This window comes from Dermochelys coriacea, chromosome 14 (assembly GCF_009764565.3).
Source record: "Dermochelys coriacea isolate rDerCor1 chromosome 14, rDerCor1.pri.v4, whole genome shotgun sequence".
In the NCBI taxonomy this organism is placed as follows: domain Eukaryota; kingdom Metazoa; phylum Chordata; order Testudines; family Dermochelyidae; genus Dermochelys; species Dermochelys coriacea.
The window spans coordinates 24,037,611-24,058,717 of record NC_050081.1 but is presented as its reverse complement, the minus strand read 5'-3'; the positions used below and the strand labels follow the sequence as shown (position 1 = coordinate 24,058,717).

The following is a 21,107-nucleotide window of genomic DNA, read 5'->3' as shown; positions in this document are numbered from 1 at the left end:
TGGAAGACAGGATTAGGATTCAAATGATTTAGACAAACTGTAGAAATGGTCTGAAATAAAAGCCAGGATGAAATTCAATAAAAGGACAAATGCAAAGCACTACACTAGGAAGAAATAACCCATTGCACAAAATGGGAAGTGACTGTCTAGACGGGGCACTGTGGAAAAGCATCTGGAGGTTATAATGCATCAAACTAAATATGAGTCAACATTAATACTATTGCCAAAAAAAAAAGCCAACATCATTCTGGATTCATTACAAGAGAGTTCTAAGCAAGACAAGTAGTAATTTTTTCCACTCTACTCATCATTGAAAGGCCTCAACTGGAGCACTGTGTCCAGTTCTGGGCACCACACACTTTGGGAAGATGTGGACAAATTGGAGACAATCCAAAGGAGAGCCACAAAAATGATTAAAGGTCTAAAAAAACACGAACAAGAAAAGATTGAAAAACTGGGTTTGTTTAGTCTAGAGATGAGAAGACTGAGGGGCAAATGATAAGTCTTCAAGTAGGTAAAAGGGTATTATGGAGGGGAGATAATTGTTCTCCTTAGCCACTGAAGACAGGACAAGTAGTAACGGCTTAAATAGCAGCAAGGGAGATTTAGATTAGAAATTAGCAAAGAGGTTTTAAGTGTAAGGGTAATTTAGCACTGGAACAGATTCTATAACTCAGTAGGAAATTGGCCATCACTGGAGCTTTAAGGGCAGTTTAGACAAACACTGGTTAGGGATGGTCTCAATATACTTAGTCCTGCCTTAGCACAGGGGACCAGAAAAAGATGACCTACTGAGGTCCCTTTGGGTCTTCATTCAAATAATAGAAATGTGTCCTTTTTGCTTTACAAGCACAGGCGGAGGGGGAGAGAGATTCTCAAGTGTATAGATTTCAAACCAGTTTCCTTCTTTCAGCAGGGCATCACAAGAGTTGACCTGTGCAGACTGCAGTACTTAAGCTCCTTCTAAACAGGAAATACGTTAATAGGAGAATACAGAAGCAGTTTGACAGCAGCACTGCTAACTGCCAGCTATACAAAAACCCTCTGCAACAGAGCTGTCATTGTGCAATGCAGTTTCCAGTTTATATTCCGAGTTTAACAAAATGGAGTCTTTCCAGCACTAGCCAAGACAATGAATGATTATTCAGATGATCAAGCAGTGTTAAATTTTGTTGGGTGGGGGGAGAACACCCACAACACACCTTAATTTTTAAAATCCGAACCAGAGATTTTGAAATTTAAGTCCCAATTGTTTATTTAAACTCTTGGGTCCTAACACACTTGCATTTAAAGAGAACGTAGTTTGTGAAGCACAAAGTTGAACACAGTGAGCTTTTAATCCGATTCTAGGACATGAACCAGATGTCCAAGTCAGTTCTCCCACCACATTAATTTGAAAGAAGGCTCAGTTCGCATGACAGAAAGACCAGTCTTAAACAAAAGTGTTTAATGTTACAGTTTAGGTCCGTATAATCCCCACTTGGGTCTTGCACTTGGATCATATACAACTGCCTTGAAAATCAGCAATTGTAAAGGCATTTGCAAGCAAAGTGGCCAGTGCGGTAAGGCTAACTTCAGAATCTACTGCAGAAGGAGGAGGTAAGGCATCTCACCTGTATGTACAATCCAGATTTTAATACAATTTCTCATCATCATCATCAGACCTTGTAATGTAAGGGGGGAAAAAAAAAAAAAAGGAGAGAGAGGCATCCTAGTTCCTGCATATTTCTTCCTTTAATAAAATTTTAATTGGCTAAATTGTCAAAAAAAAAGTTGTAGCTGAACGTGGTGTAGCAGAGAGAGAGAGAGAGAGAGAGAGAGAGAGAGAGAGAGCGAGCGCGCACGCGTGCATTTTATTCCCATAAGAACCATCTACTGTGGTTTTATCATTCATGTCAAATATCTTCCTCTTTGGTTTTAGAACCAACCGAATGGAAACTATATTCACTAATCCCAGAATTTTTAAGGCTAGTTTACATCCCAAAAAGTAAGATTCCCATAACCATTTTATTTCTAATATAAATGAAGATTCCCTGCCATTATTTGAAGTCATATAAAATTGTATAGTACAAAGTCATCCCTCAACTTATCCAAAGTTTAAAAAAACCTGTTCTAGACCCTAGTATTGTACAACACTCCAAATGCCAGAAAAACAAAATACGGTATACGCACATGCCAAGTAATGCAGCATACCCTCAAGACCAACCAAATTCTAGCTATTTCAGACCTGTGGGAGTTTGACAGCAAGATCAAGGGGAAAGGCTGCTCTCCACTGAATAATTCAAGTGTGAGGCACAGTTACATAAGTAGCAGCAGTTAAAGTGAGAAATCCAGCAGCGGGCACTACTGGATGTGAGCACATGGATGAACCAATCCACTTTGTCAAAAAGGAGCGAGGGCAGTCTCTCTCCTTAGGAAGGACTTAGCAAGACTTCTGACTCACCTAGACACAAAGTTAGGTTCAGGGTGGACCCATTTGTAACAAACAAATGGTGTTTTCCAATACATTTTTAGAGCAGGGACTACAAGCAAGAGTATACCTAGAGAAGCCACTTGATTATTATATACCATTTTCTTTAGCTGGGCATGGCACATAGGCAATTCTCTACCAAAAGAGAAATTTCTTTGTATTTTAAAAACATTCTAAACATTTATTGTATTATAAAATGTATAGGCTGAGTACCCCACATAAGGCTTAGCTATAACGAATTTGTTCTCCTCCCCCAAACAAAACAGCCTGCTCCATATCCAAGACAGACTTCTTGCAACTTGTCACAAACTCATTCCCTACCAGATGGAATGCCAACATGGCAAAATGCCTATTTCCAATATGAAAAGAAACCTATTCCTAACATGACTGCAGAGACCATCTAACTCAAGAGTAGAGAGGCCTGACAGATTACAATTAACTTCTAATCTCTGAACAGGAAAAATTTAATTTTTTATTACAGTTCTCTCCTAGAATGGATCCACTCCTCCAGATGCAAGTCCTAAATTTAATCATTCTAAAAGGAGAAAAATTTTCCTCTTTTTTGAAACTGAAAACTCTTTATCCTGGAATGTTTGCAAATACTCAAACCGAGGAGGCGGAGCTAAAACAATTACTGCAATTTGGAACCAAGACAAACAATTGTCTCCACACCATTGAGAGATTTTTAGACCTTTTTTGACATTAGACCTTAGTTGGGACAAGAAGCAACCTACAATAGAAAAATAAAAGTTTGCTGGTACCAGCAAACCTGCCGAGCATATAGACAGCCCCAATGAGCAAAAGTGCTTTTGCCAATATAGCTTATACCAGTTCCCTGAATATAATAAGCTAGACCAGAAAAACCACTTACTAGTTTGGAATTACCATACCTCCTAGGAGCCCTAGTTGGGCACCAGGACTGCATTGTTCTCAGCACTGTTTTTTAGCCAGTTTCACAGCATCTGCACTAGGGCTTCTTCCAATATAATATCCATGAACTAGGCTCCTAGGAGGTATGGCAATTCAAACTAGTAAGTGCTTTTCCTGCTCTAGTTATTTTATTTAGGGAACTAGTATAAGCTATATTGGCAAAACACAATTTTGCTCATAGGAGCTCCCTCTATGCTAGGAGGGTTTGCTGGTATAGCTAGAAAAAGATGGCTGGTATAGTGTAGACTAGCCTTTCTGTGTTGACTTCTTTTCCACTGCAATGGGTTCAATTGGTGGCAAAGCAAGTAATCATCCCACCATTACAGGGAAGGTAACAAAATAGCTAAGTTACTGCTACAACTAGACACAATGAGATCAAGCAAAAACCAAAATACCAGTACTTTCCTCAAAGCAGAATTAGCCAGAGAACAACCAACAACAACAACAACTGCTGTAAACTCAAAATACTTCCAAGAAGGAATAGCTACAGATTATACACATTTCACACACCTCTGTCCTGAAACTTGCTGAGAAGCAACTAAAAGACATGGATTTCTTTTCAGAAAATACTTAACTACTCTGAACATAGTTTTATTGAACCTCACATTTCCTCCTAAGAGGGATGATGCTCTGTACCAGATGAAGAAACCTCTCCCCAAAAAGTGTAGACCCCAAATTTTCAGATAATGTTCCTATCCTATACAGATTATACCATGCTTATGATCATAACATCGGGCATTTTCAAGTAGTGCATTAATCAACATGACTAATTGTCACCCGTTGTTCTGCGATCCTCTCTGAAGTGAAAGCTTAAGATTCTAAAAGTCAGAGCTCCGAGAGCCAAGGCCCAAGGCACTCACCTATACCTTAGTGATAGGTGTATCTGAATGTCAGAGGAGGAGCCAAGCCCGATCAGGGTGGATTTGATTTAAGTCACCAGTCAGGAAGACTATTAGTCATGGTTTTCTACACAAAAGTGCATTCTTGTTGGCTGTTATAACCTTAACACATTCTTCACAACTCAGAGGTAGACGTATAGTGTGTACCTTCTAAAAATGAAACCTACATTTTTAAACAGCGATTTATTTTGAAAAAACTTTTCAGATTAGTTTTACAGCTATATCAGAAAATGAATGATTGTTTGGTGCTTTCATTTACCAAAGGTAATTGAGGCAGATATTTATGAAGTCACGTTAAGTATATTATGATTTTTCTTCAACAGTAAACCTATTTTAACAAAAAAATAATGTGTTCCCTTGCTTCTCACATTTATCTGCAGACTTCTCCTTATCCAGATCTATTCCGCCCCCAACAATCTTCTAGTCATTGAACTTTCTGAAACTTTGCACTTAGAGAGAGAGAGAGAGAGAGAGAGATCGGTAAGGGATTGACTGTGTACACAAATTTGCAGAGGGACAATAGAGTTTGAAGTCTTATTTCTCACCTCTATATATTATTTATTTAAAAACTCTTGCTGTTAACAAGCATGTTACGTCTGGAGACAAAAATCCAGTTGAGAACTGCAAAACTAAGGATCTCTAGACCAGTGGTTCTCAACTCTGGTCCACAGCTTGTTCAGGGAAAGTCCGATGGGCTGGGCCGGTTTGTTTACCTGCCAGGTCTGCAGGTTTGGCCGATCGCAGCTGCCACTGGCCACAGTTTGCCGCTCCAGGCCAATGGGGGCTGCAGAAAGTGGCGTGGGCTGAGGAACGTGCTGGCCGCCCTTCCTGCAGCCCCCATTGGCCTAAAGCGGCGAACCATGGCTAGTGGGAGCCGCGATCGGCCGAACCTGCGGATGCAGCAGGTAAACAAACCAGCCCAGCCTGTCGGGCTTTCCCTGAACAAGCGGTGGGCCAGAGTTGAGAACCACTGTTCTCGACTGAGTCCCATTGGGTAGATAGAAAGATTAAATTTAAATAATCTATACAGAAACCTGTGAGAAGAGAGACGTATGCTTTTTTGGGCAGAATGGGGCGAGCCAAACAACCTTATAAGGGAACATTGTGCGACTTTAAACAAGTATGTTCTCCAATAGATCAGCAACCTAACAACAAAACAAATGTTAATCGGGACGACATTAAGTGAGGAGTTGCTGTATCTTCATCTTGCCTCACTATTCTAGGACATTTATGTAGACCAAAACTACGGTCGTCATGGCAATGTGGAACCAAGATTGGGATGAGGAGATGTGACCAAAGGAAAAAAAAAAAAACCCACATGCATACACACCCTTGAAGCAAGCTAAAACATGAAGAGGTTTGAGTACCACTGATCTAGAGCTATGTTTGGTTTTCCTTATTGTCTTAAATGCAATCGAAGTGTTGGTCTTTAAATTCATCTTGGAGACTCTTATTGTTTAAAACAAAAAAACACCACTTCAGCTTAAGTAATTAGGCCTTAGACAATACAGCATCTCTCTTCTCCCCCTTCTCCCACCTGCAAATGTGGTTACTGTTGACATATTACTGTGAAAAATCCATACACCCTGAACACAGTTAAACCAACGTAACCCCCAGCGTAGATAATGCTAGGTCAATGGGAGAATTCTCCCATTGATCTAGCTACCACCTCTTGGGGAGTGGAGTACCTACCCCAACATTAGAGTCCCTCTCATTGGCACAGGGAACGAGGTGGGGTGAGGCAATATCTTTTATTGGACCATCTTCTGTTAGAGAGAGAAACAAACTTACAGAGCTCTTCTTCAGGTCTGGGAAAGCTAAGTGCAGACCTGAAAAAGCTCTGTAAGCTTGTTTTTCTCTCTCTCCAGAAGTTGGTCCAATAAAAGACATTACCTCACCCCACCTTGTCTCTCTAATATCTGGGGACCGTACTACGTGTACATGTGTATATAAAAATAATTTTAGCCACTGAGAAACCTCAGGATAGCGTGCAGTGACAACATTAAAACAGGAGTACAGAAAGTAGTTTGAATGTACCCATTTAGCAATTGTTTCTGAAACCAATTAGTTTAGTTTTGCTGCACACCCTTTTAATTTTTATTTTGGGGCCTCTGGAAGTACATGTTCCCTAGGGTATCAGCACCTCTTGTGTGTCCCAAACGTCATTACTACTTAGTTCTGAAGGAAGCCATTTCCACTTAAAGTTTATTATTACACCACTAATTACAAAGTCTATCATTCAGTCACAGCAACAAACTGGCAGGTACTTTGGAAGTCAAGAAGAAAAACACACCAGAGTCATACTCTTAAAAGGTTACTCACTGTTCCAAATTGCCCTCCCACCCCCATCCTCTCTTTAAAAGTTTTAAAAGATTTCTATATTTATTAGAAAGCAGACCTTTAGTGTGACAATAGAGAGCCTAAAATTAAGTGCATTAAACAATTTAAATATTACTTTGTTATAAATTGCTGAAATAGTTCTTACCTTGCAACATGCATCTATATGCAGATTCAGATATTGCATAAATGTGTGGTGGCATTTCGTGACGTTTCTTCCCTCTGTACATCTCAATGATATTTTCCGAATAAATTGGGAGGTTCTTGTAGGGATTTATGACTACGCAAAACAGTCCAGAATAAGTCTAAAAAACAAACAAAAAAAACACACACCACACCAACAGCAGTTTGGTTAGCTATTTTATCTTTATTTTATACGTGCACTATTAAATAAAGCCAGAGGCCAGGACAGCTTCATTCTTCCCAAATTGTGGGCCATTTCTGTGCTAGTCTTGAACATTAGTGACTTCAATAAAACCACCTCAAACTATTTAGTTCAAAAATATTGGTTGGTATTTTGAGACATCTAATAACTAAGCTCTTTTGGATACAAGTTATAACAGAGGCGAAGTCTTGAGTATTTGATTCCTCCTCATTCCCCAAAAACAGATTTGAATTTTCCCTCTTTGCAAGAGAAAAACTGCAGTATTACATTAGTATGTGAAAACTACAAAGTGAAAGTTTTCCATTTTCACTAAAGTGGACACAAATTGCATCAAAAGTAGAAAGCAGCTTAGATTTAAATTTTACTTTGATAAAACGTGCTTTTTTTAAAAAAAAAAACACACCAAGCTTGCAAAAAACTTATGAAAATGTAGCTGTTCAGGTTCAGAGTCTACTCACTCAGTTAAGGAAGAAATTTTGAATTAGCTGCTGATTTCTACAAGATGAGCTAGTAATTCTGAACAGCTGAGTTGCTCCTCCAGCTACAGAAATCAAAGAGCATCCCCGTTTAAGACCTTCCTCCAGGCCACATCTCTAGGTAATTGCTTTCAAAAGTGCATCAAGCTAAGTAAATATTAATAAATAGTTCCATAACAACAAGGGCCAGCTATAGGACCTCTTCCATCAAAAAGAAAAATAGGGAAGTTAGTTGCTAAACATCCCAGGTGCAGAGAGCTAGATTCACTGTTTCATTACGGTCTGTGGGAGAGGATCCAAGTTCAGGACTCCACAAATTCCTCAGCTGATGTTGGTAGGAGGTTTGGAAAGAGAAAACAAGGCTTTATGTAATAACTAAAAAGTATATATTATCCAGTCCTCTACTGTAATTCTCCATTGCTCAGTGACAAAAACCTGCTTCCCTCAAGCCACCACTACTACTGTTTCTGCTCTCTTCTTTCCCCAGAATTCTGTTTCTTTCCCTATGATTGACTGTCTGCATTTCCTTCCCACCAACACCACTCAATTCTCGTCTCCCTAAGGGCTTCACTATCACACGCTTTCTTATTCCATGCACTAGAATGTGCAGCAATTCAGTAGTCAATTTTGACAGTGAAGTGTCACCACTGAGTTTTAGAGCGGATGCTCCAACGAGTAAGAGAGCGCAGAACAGTTCAGAACCATTACAGCAAATGTAACAGTTTATCTGCAAACTTAGGGAGACAGGGTGTAAACAGACCCTGTTCACATTGGAAGGGTTTTTTGCATTGCAACCATGAGGGAATAGAATATATTTAATTTATTTTTAAGTGAAAGCTGCAATTCTAGAAAACCTGAATGTGTCATGGAGGCCACAAATTCATCAAATAGGTTATATGCTTGACACCCCTCTCCTCAAGACAGGACATTTGAAAGGCAAGCTAAATTTCTCCCCCCACAAGAACATATCTGGCAGTGAATTCCTTAATTAACTAATAAAAAGGTATCATAAATGGAAAGGAAAGAAAAAATAGAACAGGTAGTCAGTCTTTCACTTTACCTACTAGGAGAGATTGAGCAACAATTAGTGGTCTGCTACAGCAAAGTGCAGCCTCCAGGCAAAGGTTAAACTCACTGAAAACGATCTTGTAATGCCCAGAAAAAGTGTGTTAAAAAAGTTTAGCCACGTTGCCTCCTGGCAGATTTTCTGCAGAGTTTGTCTCAGCTCAAGCAGTAGATTGCAAACTCACTAGCTGAATTTGATAATATCATATGAATGCAGAGAGTTGTTTTCATTATGCATGGTTTTTTTTAATATATCAGTTGTGCCCTTAGTTCTCTTATTCCAGAGACAGTTTATCTCAAAGACTTACATATTCCATAGGTGCTTCTTTTGATATAAATATACAAACAGCTGTTGAATCAGTCACAGAATATTTGTTTCCCCCTCCCCACTCACTCAGTAGATTAAGGGGGGGGGAGAAGTTTCTTGCAGTCCTCAAGAAATGCAGCACTGATGCTCAAATGGAAAGTATTCCTTAGTGCAGCAGTTCTCCACCTTTCCAGACTACTGTACCCCTTTCAGAAGTCTGATTTGTCTTAGAACCCCCATGTTAAACCTCATTTAAAAAACTACTTGATTACAAAAATCAGACAAAAATAGTGTCATAGCACACTATTACTGAAAAATTGCTTACTTTCTCATTTTGTCTGTATGAAATTTTAGTAAAAAGAAAAGGAGTACTTGTGGCACCTTAGAGACTAACAAATTTATTAGAGCATAAGCTTTCGTGAGCTACAGCTCACTTCATCGATGAAGTGAGCTGTAGCTCACGAAAGCTTATGCTCTAATAAATTTGTTAGTCTCTAAGGTGCCACAAGTACTCCTTTTCTTTTTGCGAATACAGACTAACACGGCTGCTACTCTGAAACCTGTGAAATTTTAGTGTGTACTGACTTCACTAGTACTTTTTACTAAAGTCTACATAAAACTAGGCAAATATCTAGCTGAGTTGATGTACCCCCTGAAAGACCTCTGAACCTCATGGGTACTGTTGAGAACCACTGCCCTAGCTTTAAGACCTTCAGGATGAAGGTTTAAGGTCATTAATAATAAAGCCATTTAGGGAGCTCTTCATAAGATAATGAAGAATACATGCTGGAATTTCCAAATCTATACTCTTGATTTTCTGGAGGGAAGGAGCACAGTTCTGTCTGCTGCTCAGAGGAATCCTGTTAAGCAGGCAATCCACCTTCTCAAGTAAGTAAGTAAAGGCACATAGCAGCATTAAGTAAAGAAATTGGCTAGCCCAGAGGTACAAATTTCCTTACAAAAACAGAATCTGAAATCTGGTCTTTTGTCACAACCCCCCCACAACATGCATTCCAGTACTTTAACCTGGCCTTGATAATAGGCTCTTTTGTGAATGGTGAGGATGCAGATAGGACCTCGCCTACATAACTTACAAGAAAAGCTGTTAACTAGAAGGAAGCTGGATCTGTGTTTCCAAATGGACCTTGGATGGCAGGTCCGATCTACTCTGCCTGCCTCAGATAACCTATAGTAATGTTACTTGCTAGTGCTTCAGATGCACACATTTTAAGTCTTATTACAGGTCTTTGATTGCTCTGCATGTTCCTAGGAAAGGAACAAATGGGAAGAAAGGCACACTGAAAAACTGCTCCAGCCTGCTTCATAGTCCCTTCAACTGGAAGGGATTCATTATCCATTGGCCCTGCTTAAAATCTAAACTAGATTGACCTCATCATCACCTGGATAGGTTCTCTAAAACTTAAATGTTTGAGGCTCCACTCTCACAGGGCTACTGCAGTCCTCTTTATTCAACACAAAATAGGCCTTTTTGCAAAACTAACACCCTTGAAAGTGTTTTCTTAGGTTTATCTGGTTAATTACAGGACTTGCTGGTCCTCTGACCCTTTCTCTGAAATAGTTCTAAGGCAGGGATTCTTAAACTGGGGGTCAGGACCCCTTAGGGGGTCACGAGGTATTACTTGGGGGGGGTCACGAGCTTGCAGCCTCCACCTCAAACCTCGCTTTGCCTCCAGCATTTATAATAGTGTTATAAATTAAAAACACTTGGGGGGGGGGGGGGTTGGAGAGGCTTGCTATGTCAAAGGGGTCACCAGTACAAAAGTCTGAGACCCACTACGAGTCCAAGGTCTGAGGCCTTACATCTACCTCCATGGGGTGGAATCACACAACTCTCTCACTCAAGCCCAGATCCTGGACTACTGCACCCTGTATACCAACAGTGATTTCTCAGCAGGTCAGACTGGCTTAGGTACCAGCAATTCTTCCCTTTAGATACTATAACAAGTGGCAGTTTGTAAGACTGAGATTTAGTCCCGGAATCCGTGACTTCCAAAGACTTCTGACACTTCAGCCAGCTGGGAGCTACAGGGTCCCCTGCTGCCTGTGGAGGTGGGGAGCTGTGGGGGCTCCTGGCCACTGCTTGCAGCAGGGGGGATCCCCACAGCTCCCCACCACTGCTCCTGGCTGGGGGAACCCCGGCAGCTCCTGGCCACCAGCAGAGGAGGACTATGGAGCTCCCAGCCCTTCCTCCTCCTTCTCCCCGCCCCCATCCCAACATCTGCCCAGGCTACCCATTTTGTCATGGATATTTTTAGTAAGAGTCAAGGACAGGTCATGGGCTTCTGTGACTTTTTCATTATTGCCAGTGACTTATTAAAAAAATATCTGTGACAAAAACTTAACCTTAGTAATTAGTAACCAGACAGCCTTCTCTAAATATTTACCACAGTTGGAACAAAGCATAAAGTTTATACACCAGGGTAGATTTGATTTCAACCAAAATTGATTGAAATCATGATTTCAATCATGGTTTTCTACATAAAAAAGTGTATTCTTGTTGGTTATAACCTTACTACATATTCTTCACAACTCGGAGATAGAGATGTAGGTTTCATTTTTAGAAGCTACACACTATACATTTTTAAACAGCGATTTATTTTGAAAACTTTTCAGATTCATTTTCTGATATAACTGTAAAACTAATGATTGTTTGGTGCTTTCATTTACCAAAGGTAATTGAGGCAGATATTTATGAAGTCATTGGGAGGTGAACTATCATTAATATTTGGAGGATTTTCTTGCCATTCTGTATTAGAAGGAGATCACCACCAGACAGACATTTAATTTGTTCTATTTAACTAAAAACAATGTAAGAGTATTCTGGATTTTTTTTCTTCAACAGCAAACATTATAAATATTTTAACAAAAAAGCATATGTCCCTCACTTCTAACATTTATCTGCAGACTTTCCCTTATCCAGATCTATTCTGCCCCCAACAATCTTTAGTCATTGAACTTTTTGAAACTTTGCACTTTTAGAGAGAGGTATGAAGGGACTGACTGTGTACACAAATTTGCAGAGGGACAATATAGAGTTGAGGTCTGTTATTTCTCACCTCTATATATTTATTTAAAAACATTTTTACTGTTAACAAGCATGTTACCTCTGGAGACACAAATCCACAGTTTGAGAACTGCAAAACTAAGCATCTCTGATGGTATCTTCTAGACTGCAACCCGTTGGGTAGATAGAAAGATTAACCTAAATAGTCTATACAGAAGCTTGTGGAACCCCATAAGATTGGGTCCCTAACATGAACTATTGGAATTCATTTACAAAAATTTTCTTTAACATTACATGAATATATTGTCTCATACTATAGAATTAGACTTTATAATCCCTATTCCATGATGAGATATCTTTGAGCTATAATGGATCTTAATTAAAACTATATCTTTAGATAGGTTGGGAGGAGGGGTGTGGGGTTTTTTTTTTTTAAGCTAAAATGCTTTGAGGAAAAAAGCTATTTAAATAAAAAAAAATCTTTTCTTTTTAAATCATTAATTTTTATCCACCCTGCTATACACGGGTCTATCTTACTCAGAGGCTTGTCATCTCATCACAGAAACCCTAGGCAGTTCCCTCTTTACTACAGACCCCTGGGGTTCAGGGTCTGTGAGAACAGCTTCTCATCAGCAACTCCCAACCACCATTGCCTCCTCCCTAGAAAATGACACTTATCCCACCCAGAAGCTCTTTGTCTCAGATTCCTCAAGTTTTTTTGGTTCTCATGTGTTTACAAGCTGGGAATCCTTCCCCCTAAATACACTAGTTTATGAGAGCTCTAAAAGGAGTTGGAGGTGGGTCTTCCACATGAATGCTTCTAGTATGTTCCCTTATGTGTTTGTGAAGAAATTGCTATCTGAGGCCTTTGTTCTTTTTCCTGCCTTGTATAGGCGGCTTATGTTGGCTTCCTCCAATACACATAGTAAGCATACCAATATTTAACTAACTTTGTTTATGTAAATTAAACTCTTAATATTAATGAATCACGTAGTTCACATCCATTACACATCCTCTCATCTGCATTCCCTGAACTTTGTGGAGGGTGCAGAGTCCACAGTTAGAAGATGGGCCAGAAGAAGGTTAATGCAAGGCAGTCAGTCAATTTGGGTATATAGCTGGACAGGCTGAGGAAAAGGAGTGGATACTAAGTCAGAGGTATTCTGACTAAATTCAGCAAGAGCATGAGGGAAGTAGTCCAAATCCAGGAGGTCTCCGAGGAAGAGATCTGGGAAATGAGTCCAGAGGCTGTGTTCAGGAGAGTAGTATTGTGGGTTAGCTAACTTTAAGAACTGAATTTTGATGGGTTTGGCTTGTTTTATACTATTTATGTTCAAGTTTTTGTTCAGTCTTCATTTCCAATGAGAGAAATACTCAGAAAAAAAAAAAGTTTAAAACTGAGAGTATATCAGTAATTAAGATAAAATGCATTACAAACTCTGATGGTGAACTAAATAGGTCTCTTCCTGCAAACCACAGTGTGCAGCAGCCCTCATAAACCTGTCATTTCCAGCACTCTTTTCCCAATCCAGCTAAAATGGCCTCTCTCACATGTGCAGCGTTCTTGAACTAAAATAGTTTAAGCTTAGGAAATACTCCAAGATATACTATGCATGCACAGCATGAGATCTTCAGAAAGTCACAACACAGACCGCCATGTATTCTATAGCAAACTACACCTATGTTCTGCAGCAAGAACACTGGATTCCATGGAATCTATTGCAGCAGGATGTAGGCTCTGTACAGTCTAGGATTTCCCCCCACCCCCCCAAAACAGCTCTTACTGAATCAAATAGGACTGAGGGAGAGAATATCAGATAGAGGGATACTGTACTTTCAAGTTTGATTTTATATTGCCTCATTTTTAGAGAACTGCAAAATATTGCAATGAAAATGTATAATTACATTATAGAATTCATGGAAAAAGGAGCAGAGGAAGAAGCAAGAGGTCAGGGACAGTGCTGCATTTGTCACCCAAACTGAAGCTGTGAAAAGGCAGTTTATTGCACAAACCCAAACACATTAAAAGAAAAAGGAGTACTTGTGGCACCTTAGAGACTAACAAGTTTATTAGAGCATAAGCTTTCGTGAGCTACAGCTCACTTCATCGGATGCATCCGATGAAGTGAGCTGTAGCTCACGAAAGCTTATGCTCTAATAAATTTGTTAGTCTCTAAGGTGCCACAAGTACTCCTTTTCTTTTTGCGAATACAGACTAACACGGCTGCTACTCTCAAACACATTAAAGGGGGTTTAAAATTGACCAGCATAACAGTGTTAAATGCTGACACCAACATTTGTATCATCAGATTGAAGAAGAGACACCCCACTAACAGGAATGGACAAGCAAGAGCTTGGGGCTACTGTGTTCCATCTGCAAAGAATGAAGTAGACATCACTGTATCAAATTTCCACGGTTTACATTTGGGTGTTTCTCTTTGCAATAATGAGGGCAACATGATTTTTGTGGGGGTAAAGAGCTTGGTTTCTGGACCACAATTCTGCAGAATTGGAAACATACAAGGCCCTGTCAAATCAAGGACCAGTTTCAAAAAAAACTTTCTATTGGTTAGCATTATTTCTATTATTAATTTTGGTTTTCCCAACTCAGGCAATTTGGTCTGCAGACTGCTAAACACAGGACCTCTGTAATGACAGGGTAAAATACTTCCTTCCTTCTCCACAGATGAGCCATTTCTGTTCAAGCTTTCAGAACACTCACTGTATCAAAGATCACGCACTAAAAATTTCAGCCAGTTATAATCAATTGATAAAGGGGGTTATAATGAAAATAGTTATGAAACCTTGAGTTTTAGCAGGAGCTGCAGCTCCTCCTATAATAAATTGAAAGTATGTGCATGTATTCTTCTACACTGAAAAATTTAAAAAAAAAAAAAACTCACCTTTTCACAAACATTAAATTTTCAATTTCAAAACAAGACACTAAATTCTGTTTTGCTGAAAAAAAGGATGTGGGCAGTATAAAAGGAAATCAGGAATGCACTATCTTGGAAAGGCTCCAGAGACAAACATTAAAGCAGAGCTGTGACAGAAGTTTGTTATACAAAAGTCTCCTTCAGGAGACTAATTGTGGAACCTGAATACTTCCAGATGCTTACAAGGCTTTAGCCAGCAGTACAGCAAAATCCAAATTACTAAATTATAAACTATCCAATAATGTAGCACTCAGGTTCCTGGCACAGAATTAGTTGGAAACTGTATTATGTTTCAAATAGCAAGCTTGCCAATAAAGAGGTACTATCTAAACAATCTGCAACCAAGTACAGAATTCATTATATATCATTATGCCAGAGTGTGGGAGTTCTTATTTTGATAGTGCACTTCTTGTCAGTGTCAGAAAATACCAACTTAGTACCATAGCTTTAAGGAAAAAAAAAAAAAAAACTGAAAAAAATCCCTCTCATCACTGTCTGTTGTCCTCAAGTATATAAAGCTGAGACTGTACAACTTTTCCACCCTTTGGCAATATCTAAACTGCAGACTCTTACAAAAAGATTTCCACTGGTTCTGGTGGGAGCCCTAATACAAGCTTCAGTGGCCAAGCTTTTTTCAAAAGCCACATTCAAATTTTTCAGCAGGTTTAATTAAATATGGTGATAAAAATGCCAGAAACCAAAGTCCTGTGAACTAGTAGGGAAAAATACTCTCTACCATAGACGTAGCCAGAGATTTCAAAAAGATTTTAGTATGTTTTATTGGTAACCAAACTTCTAAGAAGTGTCAACCAGTTTGTACATTGTAACAAAAGGGGGGAAAACCAGGCTCCTGCCTCCTGTTGCAACATAAAAGCCAGTTTACACTTTAAATGCCATTTTATAAAATGTACTATAAAAGAGCCTTAGTTGAATTTGAAGATTTATAATATACTAAACAAACTGACTTGAGTAATCAGAAAAATCTTTGCTGACAAAACTCAACATTTATCCCCAACTCTTCAATAAAGGGTGTAATAAATGACTAACCCCTTTAAGAGGGAGTGGGATCCAGTGCATGTGGACTTATTACCTGCTGCCCATATGGGCTTAAGGAAAAGCACCTAGGCCTTATGAAGTGGGAAACCTGCAGGTAGTTGTTGGCAGATGTCTGCAGACATTGCAGGGATTAAGAAGGATCCTGCAAGGCCCTGAGTTAGTAAAGGGAATGCCTATGGAGATTCAGAACCTCTTGCTTGGAGTTTGGCAGAGAGCAGAAAGACAAATTCGGGAGGTGGGGCTGAACCCAGATGAAACTGGGAGGAAGACTACTGGTTTGAATTCTATTTTGAAAGATTCTAAGACTTAATAAATTGGACCCAAGAAGGAGAATGTTTTGACTATTTGGACTGTGTGGACTCTAAGGGGCTGTAAGTGAAGAGGAAATCGAGGCAGGCCTCAGCAGCACCATGCTGGCCAGAAGTGGGTGCTAAAGGGGAGGCATGCCCTTTGACAAGGTGCGAGATGTTACAGGTTTGTCTTTTTAATGTTGAAGTAGCACCTAGAGTTTCCATTCTGCTAGCTACTATACAAACAAATAAAACAAAGTTCTCTGGTTAAAAGGCATGCCCTGCCATTTACTTTGCCATAGCAGTTGCCATTTAAGGATAAAAGGCTTTCCCTGTGGTTAAAGTAGACTACCTCGTTGAGCCACGTACTGCTACAAAGGGTTAGACCACCTTTCCAAATGATACTGTAATTTATCCAATGTGGTGTTTTCTCTTCTCCACCCAACTTACACTAGTTGCAATGGTCAATATCACTATATATAGTGTGATCTTTCAGGTTCCTTTCATACACATTTGGTTACAGAAACCCCTCCTCCTTGTGCTGTTTCCTTGAGAGTTGACATGATTTTGGCTGATCTTATGAGCTCCAGCCTAAAGGAACTTCAGAAGACTTCCTACAGGTTTTCCAACTGCTCATTTCAAGAGATATTTATGCTTGCTTCAGACACTGTTCAAGTTCTCCACACCAGCAAGTGGGATCCTCAGCCCAGTAACTGTTGTAAAGATTTACCACCACCACCACCACCACCACCACCCCCCCCCCATTTTAGTTCCTTTAACACCACTGGCACCTTAGAGACTAACAAATTTATTAGAGCTTAGTCTCTAAGGTGCCACAAGTACTCCTTTTCTTTTTGCGAATACAGACTAACACGGCTGCTACTCTGAAATTTAACACCACTACGTCAGTAGACTGCACTAGTAGTTCAAATATTCCCATCACCTACCGTTGGCACCAGAGACAAAATAAGGGCTTGTCAACACTAGAAAATTGCACTGGTGGAATTTAAATCAGAAAAAGAGGTTGACAGGTGAAAAATTAAGTGTGTGGACATTCTTGCATTGTTAAAAATAAAAATAAAATGGCTTGCTTATTTTAGTTAACCATGTTCTTCAGCGACTTAAGCTAAACTGAAACAAACATGTCAACACAGCCTTTTACACTAATTTAACTATAGCTGTTTAAATTCATGTCTCAAATTATAACAGCACTACTTTGTCATATGGACAAGCCCCGAGTTACCTAGTAGATATTTTTGAGGCCTAGATTCTCCAGGCTGATGTTATCCATTGTCTTAACTCTTAGTCTAGTCAAGAGCAGCCTCCCCTGTTCTCATCTCAACCACATCTGGTACTCCTTATTGGTGTCTGAATACTCAATTATTTTAACCCATCTGATAGCTGAACTGCTTGATGCACTAAATTCTCCAACCAAAGTTGCTCTCAATCCTTCCTTCACTTAAGATACCCTCTCCACCTCACACAGAATACGTTTATCCTGCAATGAACTCTGCCTTTAATCAGAATGGGCCATTAAAATCCATAAGGCTTGCAGAAGCAGTTAGCGCCCCCTCTGTATAAAAGCCAGTTGTGCAACTCCATACATATCTGGATATGTTTAAAAAGGTAGGACTATGTATTCTACATCCACTCCAATATCAGGAAGAAGCAGACTACACAGATGATTCCACTCCAGTTTACTGATCCTAGTTTCTTCTTCAGTAGAAACTACCAGTAGTCAATGATTCCCACTTCCATGCTATTAAATTTAAATGTCCCCTTTCCAGTATTTTCCTTGTCAGTTATGAGAAATTACCTGCTTTGTCACCCGCATGTAGAATCATACTCTTTCACAATATCTTCCCCTACTTCATAACACTGATTTCTCCTTCCTCATCTACCCTTAACATTCAGATGCAAGTCAGATTCTTAAAGCTACCTGCCACCTTTGCCTCCCTCTTTCCCCATCCCCCCAAATCTAATCTTTTCACGTTTCCACTACTTTCAGTAAGTTTTCCTCTAACTTCTTCTGGTCCAAAATACTATATCACATTCTGAGCAAAGGACAAGGTCTAACTTCAGAGGCATGGTACGAAACATGTTCTGACCATTAACCCTTACACTTATTATTCAGATATCAGACCCCACTCCACACCCAAGAGAAACATTCACTTTATTGTTAAAAACAAAAACAGCAAAACACAAAAAATCCTCACACAAACAGAACGGTCACAAAATCCACAAGAAACACTATTTTGAAGACCTCCAACATAATTCTTGTCAGAAGCTACAGGTTACCAAATGCTGTAACTTGAACAACTAGGCACTTGATAAGAAGGCTCCATTCCTGGGGCAGCATCCTGAAGAGATGTACAGGGACTGAGAGGCATACCACTGTTTAAGGGCTCAGGAATATTCACCTTAGTGCATGCATACGCTTGTGGGCGTGGAAGTCCTACCACAAGGGGAGGGCAATATTCTGGAGCTTGGAGTTCCAAACAAGGAACTTGTTCAAATCAGAAATCCTTTTGGAAGATCCCCAACCTATCTGTACAGTACCCACCAAGAATACTACTTTTCCTGGTAAGCGTAAACACAAGTCCTAGAGAACCACCACACGGAGAAGCAGGACAGGCACAAGATCAACTATTTGCACCAATGAGGATGCAAGAGTGACACGAAACCCATTTGACCTAAAGCTGCAGAACCAGGTTGTTAGCAAACACTGAAAGGGAGCTAAGGGCCTTTGAGAGGTCTCCATGGTGCAGCACCATAGCAGACCACACCAAAGGATCACTGAGAGCAGTTCCCTGGGTAAGGAAATGCAGCAGAGTTCCTGGAAGAGAAAAAAAAAAAGTGGGGAAAATCCATCACCTAAGTACAGGTGAGGAAGAGGTTAACCCCACCAAACAGAAAAGAAAAAAAAAGTTACTATAAAATGGGAGACCTGGTCTTCCTAGGCCAAGTACTTACATTTGGCTGTAAGGGAAGCCCAAAACCTGTTCTTACCTGAGGATAAAGCTAAAAAAATAGCCAGATGGACCAGATTCCTGGAAGGCTGTACTTTCACCTTATCCCACCTAGCCATGAGAAGAGGATTTGATTCCTAAGATCTAGTAGTGGTACTTTAATAGACGGGGAAGTCTGAGAATAGAAATCCAGTTCTAGAGGAGTTGGAGTTAGTTAACATATCTGGCTATATTAGAGTTTTAGCGACACCCACATTTTAAGCAAATGCCTGAAAAAAAAAAAAACTGCGCAGCTGGTATCAAGTCTGGAAAATGATGACAGAGTTATTTATCCTCTGAAATGGAATACCAAAGGAAGATCTGTAGTCAAGCAATGTCTTTAAAAGCAGAGGTGAGGGGGAGGAGTGCAGGAGCTTGCCAGTCAGCAGATCAGGTCCAGGGACCCCCAGCTCCTACTGCTCCATTCTTAGCTGCGGGGCTGCCTCTCAATTCCTCCCCCCCCCCCCCGCCAGCATACTTAGCTATGCCAGCATAACTAACATAGGTCAGGCCTCAGAGCAAAAGCAGCTCATCTTATATCCTTGAAAGCAATTCCCTTTTCCCAAGTGAAACTATCAGAATTCCTCGTTGTCTTGAGAGCAGCTCTCTCCCCCTCCATAGGCATGCTTTTTACATTGTATCCTCCTTAAAAACTGAGATAAAGATAAAAAAGTGCTCTATCAACCCATACTGTATTCTTCACGTTCTAGAAGACGGTCCACTGAGGAAGAGAAAACCTTTAACAACGATTAGTGGCCACTTTTCAAAGTCTTAACCTTTCACACATCTTGGCTCCCCCAAGCAGCTACTCTTGTCAAAATATTACTTAATAGCAAAGGCCCAGACCCTCTGTACAACTTCCTACAAAGGAAGCAAAATGGAATGAGGTGGTTATATGTACCTCCTCCAATTGACAGCTCTTTATCCCCTACTTCCTGTGAGGGTATCCATAAACTACATGCTGACGAGTTTGTTTAAAATGACAGACACACCTCATGCACTTGTATCAAGTATGACATGAAGTCTCGTTTTTGAAACTGGCCAATTTGATCACAAAAAGAACATTCATCTTGAGCTCAGAGTAGCCCCTTCTCCTCCATAACTACGGATGCATCTTGTGTCTTCTTGGCATGCCTCTGATCTTTGATCGCCAGCTGATCTGACCAACTGGGGTTTGGCTCTTCCTCTACACCAGAACTGTACCTCTGGGAGTTCTACAAGGTCTAGTTCTTGAGCTCCTCCTCTCCATCACTAGCATTTGCTCCTGTTTATGCCAATATTCCAGTAAATACTCACTGCTCGAGCAAGCACACTTATGTTTGACTCAATCTACTTCAGATAGATTAAACACAAAAATAGTGCTCTTGGGCAAGCAGAGCATCCCTCAAGCAAGGCTCCCTTCTGAACTCAGGCCTTCAGTCCACCCCTATGAAACTGCAGTATCATCTTGATCCCAGCTCTTCTCTTTAAACTGAAAGAAGTTATTGCATCAGCATCTTTCTAGAATTATTATGTGGCTCCTAAAGTCTTGATAGCGCAGTCCAGTTGTGACAGTCTATAGTTAGGGCCCTACCAAATGCACGTTCCATTCTGGTCAATTTCACAGTCCTAGGCTTTTTTAAAAAAAAAAAAAAAAAAAACGACAATTTCATGATTTCACATATCTGAAATTTTAGGAGTTGTAACTGTAGGGGTCCTGACCCAAAAAGGACTTGTGGGGATGGGTGTCAAGGTTACTGGGGGAGCGGTACTGCTACTCTTACTTCTGCACTGCTGCTGGTGGCAGTGCCACCTTCAGAGCTGAGCAGCTGAAGAGCGGCAGCTGCTGCTGACCAGGAGCCCACCTCTGAAGGCAGAGCTGCTGCCAGCAGCAGCACATAAGTAAGGATGGCTTGGTATGGTATTGCCACCCTTACTTCTAGG

The 21,107-nt window shown here is 40.2% G+C and overlaps 1 protein-coding gene across 1 annotated transcript in view; it reads right to left on the bottom strand.

The window, feature by feature from the left end:
* The window catches only part of MYH10 (myosin heavy chain 10), a 134,612-nt gene that overhangs the window by 106,366 nt on the left and 7,139 nt on the right, over positions 1-21,107 (bottom strand). Inside the window, 1 exon segment of the mRNA XM_038370808.2 lies at positions 6,785-6,941. Within this exon segment, the coding sequence (XP_038226736.1) occupies positions 6,785-6,941 (157 nt within the window).